A 5,561-nucleotide genomic window follows, 5' to 3' on the forward strand; every position below is an offset into this window, starting at 1 on the left:
GTTGCCCTTGGCATGGCACAGTCGCATGCTCGTGTCATGGCCTGCCTGAGCCATTTCGCCTCCTCTTCGATGTCTCCTTCCTGAGTCAGCGGCGCCCTCGGGACCCAGGTTTCTGCTGCCAGGGACGCCTGCAGCTTGTCGGGATCCATCTTTTTAGCTGACCATCTGAGTGGTCTCCTGTCTCCAGGCCCTTCCCCTCCTACAGGAGCCAGCCGGACCTCCAGCTCCAGTGGAAGGTGGTCGGAGAGGAGATCGATATCCTTCGCCACCCTCCAAGCCGCGACTATTCTAGTGGCCGCAGGGGAGATCCAAGTGATGTCCACTATTGATTCTCCCTGCGGCCTAACGCACGTACTTGCTGCGCCTGTGTTCATGAGATGGAGGCCCAGGCTCACCTGCCCAAGCCTCCACCTCCGCGCCCTTGACATTCAGCCGCCGGGAACCCCAAAGCGCCGATTTGGCGTTGAAGTCCCCGGCGACCAGTATTGGCCTCGACAGGGATGCTCGGATCTGTTGCTCCAGATCCTCCAATCGCTCCTCCATCTCCGCGCGTGACAGGCTGGGCCTAAGGTAGACCCTATAACCAGTAGGGGGCCCCATTCCACCATCACCCAACCTGGTCCTTCGCCCTTTTTGCAGCATGGTACGTGCTGCTCCCTCGTTCGTCTCCAGTGGATGGCTACAGACTTCTCCGGATTCACCGCCCAGCATGGGTGATCCGGCACCCTCCACGGCTCCGCCACAATGGCCAAGCCTGCACCACGCTCCGCAATGGCCTGCAAGAGCAGGTCCTGCGCCTGGCGGGCGTGGTTTATGTTTGCCTGGATGATCCTTAAGGGCATGAAGATGATGCCGCGTTAGCCTCCTCCTGGCCCTTTTTCTCTCGCTGCCGTGTATCAGCCCGAAGTAACACTACTCTGGGCTGCCTCTGCTCCAGAGGTACGGGAGCGTCCGTCTCCATTGCGGGAGCATCTACTTCCATTGCCTCCGGGTTCGCTTGGTGGCCCACAGCCTGATTCCGCAGGGTCTGCGGTTTCGCCTGTTGTTGGCCCTCTTCGCGTCTCCTCTTCTTAAGTGCCTTCTTCGATGGCATCGGACAGGCCTTGTTCCCGGCCTTGTTCCCGGCCTTATGGTTGGCCGGTAATCCTCTCGCCGTGCAGACTGGGCACTTAGGCTCAGCGCTGCACTCTTGGGCCTTATGTCCTGTTGCCCCGCATCTGCAGCAGACTCCACTGCGGCCGGTTTTGCTGCGGCATTGGGCTCTGACATGGCCTCTCTCTAGGCACCTAAAGCAGATTAGGGGCCTTGCTTCCAGTAGCTCTAGTCTTGCTACAATCCACCCGATCTTCACCCTTCCCAGGGCGGCTGCCTTTTTGGCCGACACCAACGGGCATTGCACCCATATGGTGCCCAGGCCATTGGGGGCGAGTTTAATCTCGCCGGTTTTGACTTTCGGGGGCGTGCAACCCCCGGCTTTAGCCACCGCCTCCTTGACGTCCTCCACCGTGATGGAGTCGTCCAGATCACGGACGCGTATTTCCGCCAGCTTCGCAGGACGCGTGATCTTGACGCCCTCTTTGTCGCCGACGGCCTCTCTCATCTTTTCCGCCAGGCAGTCCGCCTTCTCCTTGGCGTTCTCCCCTGAAATTTCCAGGATTATCGCCCCTGTCTGTGCCCTTCTGGGCTTGAGCGCATCAATGCCCAGCTCTTCTAGGTTTATGCGTGACCTGATGAGCCGCATCCCCTCTCCGTACGTTCCCGGAGGGCACGTCAAGGTCACAGCCTGCGTCCTCGGGTTCCGTTGGCTTCCAGCCTTGCTCTGTGCCTTCTTCTCCGGGGCGTTCCTCTTCTCCTGTTGTTGTTGAGGCGAGTTGCCCTTGGCCGCTGGCGCCTTCGGCCCCGCGTCGTTCTTTTTCTTCAGGCCTTTCTTCACGACTTCGACCCAAGTTCCCTGGGACTTTGACCGAGATCTCTGTCCCACGTTACCCCGGGTCTCCTCTCTTGCCCTGTTGGCCGGCGGTTGACTTTGCATCACCTTCCCCTCGTCCTGTTGGCCCCCTCCACCTGTCTTGACCTGGGGCTTCTGCGAGCTCCCTGTTGCCTTGGCTGGTGGCTGTACCTTGGTCGGTTTGGGCTGGACACCCTTTGTTGCCTGGCCCGTTGCCGCGGTCTTCTTCGCGATTTCCTTCTTCGCCTGTTGGCTGTTCGCGGTTGCTCTTCCTTGTTTGCCAATGGGTACCTTCCCTCCTGCTGGAGGAAGTATCGCCATGGCTCCCTCACATCTTGTCACCAGGTTACCGATGTTTTCTCTGATGCTTTTCGCGTCTCTCGTCAGGATCTTCTCAACGGAGACGCCTTTGAGCACTCTCCTGACGTCTTCGAGAGCCCTGTCCTCCGGAACTCCCTCTAGCTTCTTTTGCTTGCCGCGCAGCGCTGGTCTTAATGCCAGCGTGTGCGGCTCGCGTCCCTCATCAGCCCTCTCGTCCACTTGGGTTTCCATACGCTCCGTATTCACTTCCGGTTGCGGTGTGTCCGGTCGAGGTGCGTTATCTTCCTCCTCAGAGGACTCTGCCAGCCTCTGTATCTTTTTTTTCCTCGTTGTCACAGTTCCCTCTAACTGTGGTTTCAGCTGGAGCAGGGTTTTTAATTGGAGCACTTGGTCCTCCAATTCCCTGACTCTGCGCCTTAGGTTTTCCACTTCTGCGGAGTCCCCCCCTTCTCCAGGGGTTGTCGCCTTTACTGTTAGGACCTTTGTGCCGGCCCTAATTGTGGTAGCAGACTTTAGGAGCTGGTGTACCATGGTCCCCTTCAGGTTCTTGGACCTGTCTGCTACTTTCATGACCGCGTCTGCATGACATGTCATCTCCGCCGAAAGTTGCGTCGGAGTCATCGACTCCATCTGGCGACACGTCTCTCGTTCGGGCGTGATGTTTTTCCTGACTCTCAAGTCAGGGAGAACGCGCCTGTCCAGGATCTCCCCAAGATTCCTGGCTTGGTTCTTAAGGAGTTTCACCTCACTTGATGCAGCCAATCTTTGCCGCATCATCAAGAACTTGCCGACGGTCGGGGGGCGACCTCGGCGTTCCTTGGGCTCCTCTTCTACGTCCAGCATTTCCGCATCCAGATTCCATCCGACTACTTCGGTTCTGTTTGCGTCCTCTGTCTCCGTATCCGAGCCCTCCAACACTTCGATCTCCGGTGTTGGTGGCCACTTCCCTAGGCTGCTCTTGTAGCAAGCCGGGCCTGCCCTGCCTCGTCCCGTTGATGTTGACGGGACGTTGGAGCTCCCCTCCTTGTTAGGTTCGACGGTTATGTTTTCCGCCTCCTCTCGGGCCTTTCTTAGGTCAGCGGCTATCTTTTCCGATTCCTCTAGCGCTTTTTGGTTCTCCCAGCTGAACGCGGGAGCGTTGCCGCGTCCCCTGGAATCACCTTCTCCGTTTTCTTTGCATCTTTTTTAGGGAGTTTGTTGTTTTTGTTTTTGGACTTCATGCTGGCAGAGATTTTATCATCCGGTTCGGCCATCATGGCACCCTCACCGCGGTGAGGGATCTTCCCCGGGAAAGACAAACCCTAGTGAAATGGTGGGAAGCAGAGAAGCTGCTTGTCAGGGAGCCACCCCTATCCCACCCTGTGACTCTACTTAAAAGGATCCTGGAGAGGGCCAGGTCCACAAAGATGCTAAAGGTTTAAGCTCACCCTAGGGGCAGAGCGCGCACCGTACCGACCGGCCGCATACTCTGCCCCCAGGCTAGAGCTCGCGAGTGAGCTCCCCCCTCGCACGGGTATGAGGGGTCTGCTGGCTATGCAGCCCCTCCACACATGCGCCCGGCGTACTGGCTTCAACTCCCGGCTAGGCTCCAGTCAGACGAGCGGGTGCGGTTTTCCCACGTTGAACTTGCCGCTTCCTGTGGTCTTTGTCGGAATACTCCGGACTTACGCACCCACGTAGTCCACGGCAGAGGTCAGGTACAGACGTCACCGCCCGTCCCCGGTCGGGGGGTTTACTACTCCCCCCTTGCTTAGTCTCCGGGAAATATCCGCCAGCAGCCGACCGCGACCCATGTATACACGCACACACACGACGGATCCTCCGCCCTTCACGACCAGCCCCATACGCCAGGCCGCACGCCCCAGCAACGGGACGTCGGCCCCAGACGCAGGAACTGACCGCTTCGTCACGGAGGATCGGGTGTTGGCCGGCGGACTTGCCAACCAACTCCTCGGGCCACCGGGCCCCGCCTGGGAATACGTCCCAGCGGCCCCAGCGGTCCCCAGGTGATCGGGCCCCGCCTCGGAAACGTCCGAGCGGCCCCGATCCCCGGCTGTCTGACAGCCCACCCAGGTGGCTAGCCCAGGGTCTGTCTCTCCCCACTGGAAGGATCGGAGGACCATGTCCGGTCCAACCACCGGGGAGCTGTAGCTTCCGGCCCACCCATCGGCCGGGACCACGTCCCGTAGTGCCTCCGGGGTCCGGCTCTCCTCCGCCCGCGAGCACGTCCACGACGAGCTCGTTGACGGAGGAGCTCCCCTTGCCACCGCCTCCTGCCGGAACACCGGCGTGCAATGGAGACGGTGGCCTCCCCCCGATCCCTGTCGGAACACCGACGTGCAATGGGATCGGGGAGGAGACGACCCGGTCCGGTGGGTGGAGCAAGCTCCCCCCTATCGGCCCCGGAAGCCGGAGGTTTGAAGTAGGGGTACCTCATCCCCACCAGCGATCGGCGGGCTCGTCCGCCACACGTGTGGTGAACAAGTCCCCCCTAACGGAGTCGCTGGACCCCGTCCGCCCTTAAAAGGGCAGAGGCGGCACTCCAGCAGCGAGCGCCCCAGGCCGGGAAGCCGCCGACGCTAAAACGCGCCGACAGCCGCCCACCCGGAGCGCACGCCCCCGGAGCCCCGCCGGACCCTAACCCGGAAAACGTCCGAGCGGCCCCGACAGCCCGTCTACTCGGGCGGGACGGATTCCCGGCCCCCCCAACATGGGGAGACCGAAGAGTCCGCCCCCCCCCGTCCCCCCCCGAGCTCCCCCGGGAAAAAGTCCCGTGGGGCCCGGTAAAGGGGACTCCCCTCGACCCCCGGTGCCCGTAAGAGCAATTGCCCGCAGGACACCGGCGGTCACACCCCGGACCAAGACCTATGGTCTCGGGGTCCGTAGGGGGGGCCACGATGCCCTTCCGGACAAGTGTCCATCGGACATGGGACATCGCTTCCCCCACCTACTCTGGCCGTAACTCGGCCAAGTGGGCTCTTAGTCGGCGGACCCTCCAGCCGAGAGAACTGCCGGCGCATAGCACCAACAGCGCCCAGCCAGAGTGCCCGCCTTAAGCCCCCTCACCACGACAAGGTGGCCCACACGAGGGGGATAACCGATATCCTAGACCAACTAGGCAACGCTAAGTACTTTACCACCCTAGATCTAGCCTCGGGATACCATCAGATTCCGATGGCCAAAAAGGATAAGGGCAAGACAGCATTTTCAACACCGTATGGGCATTATGAGTTCAATCGAATGCCCTTCGGACTGAAAAATGCACCAGCTACATTTTAACGATTGATGAATA

General features: G+C 60.5%; 1 protein-coding gene across 1 annotated transcript; it reads right to left on the reverse strand.

Annotated features, from left to right (window-relative positions):
- Window positions 1-428: 428 nt before the first annotated feature.
- LOC105557461 lies at window positions 429-842 on the reverse strand. Its single transcript, XM_012004708.1, has one exon. It carries the CDS (start codon window positions 840-842, stop codon window positions 429-431), a length of 414 nt encoding a protein of 137 aa, XP_011860098.1.
- Between the last annotated feature and the right edge of the window lie 4,719 nt (window positions 843-5,561).

This window comes from Vollenhovia emeryi, unplaced genomic scaffold, assembly GCF_000949405.1.
Source record: "Vollenhovia emeryi isolate VEMERY1.0 unplaced genomic scaffold, V.emery_V1.0 DF939479.1, whole genome shotgun sequence".
Classification (NCBI taxonomy): Eukaryota; Metazoa; Arthropoda; class Insecta; order Hymenoptera; family Formicidae; genus Vollenhovia; species Vollenhovia emeryi.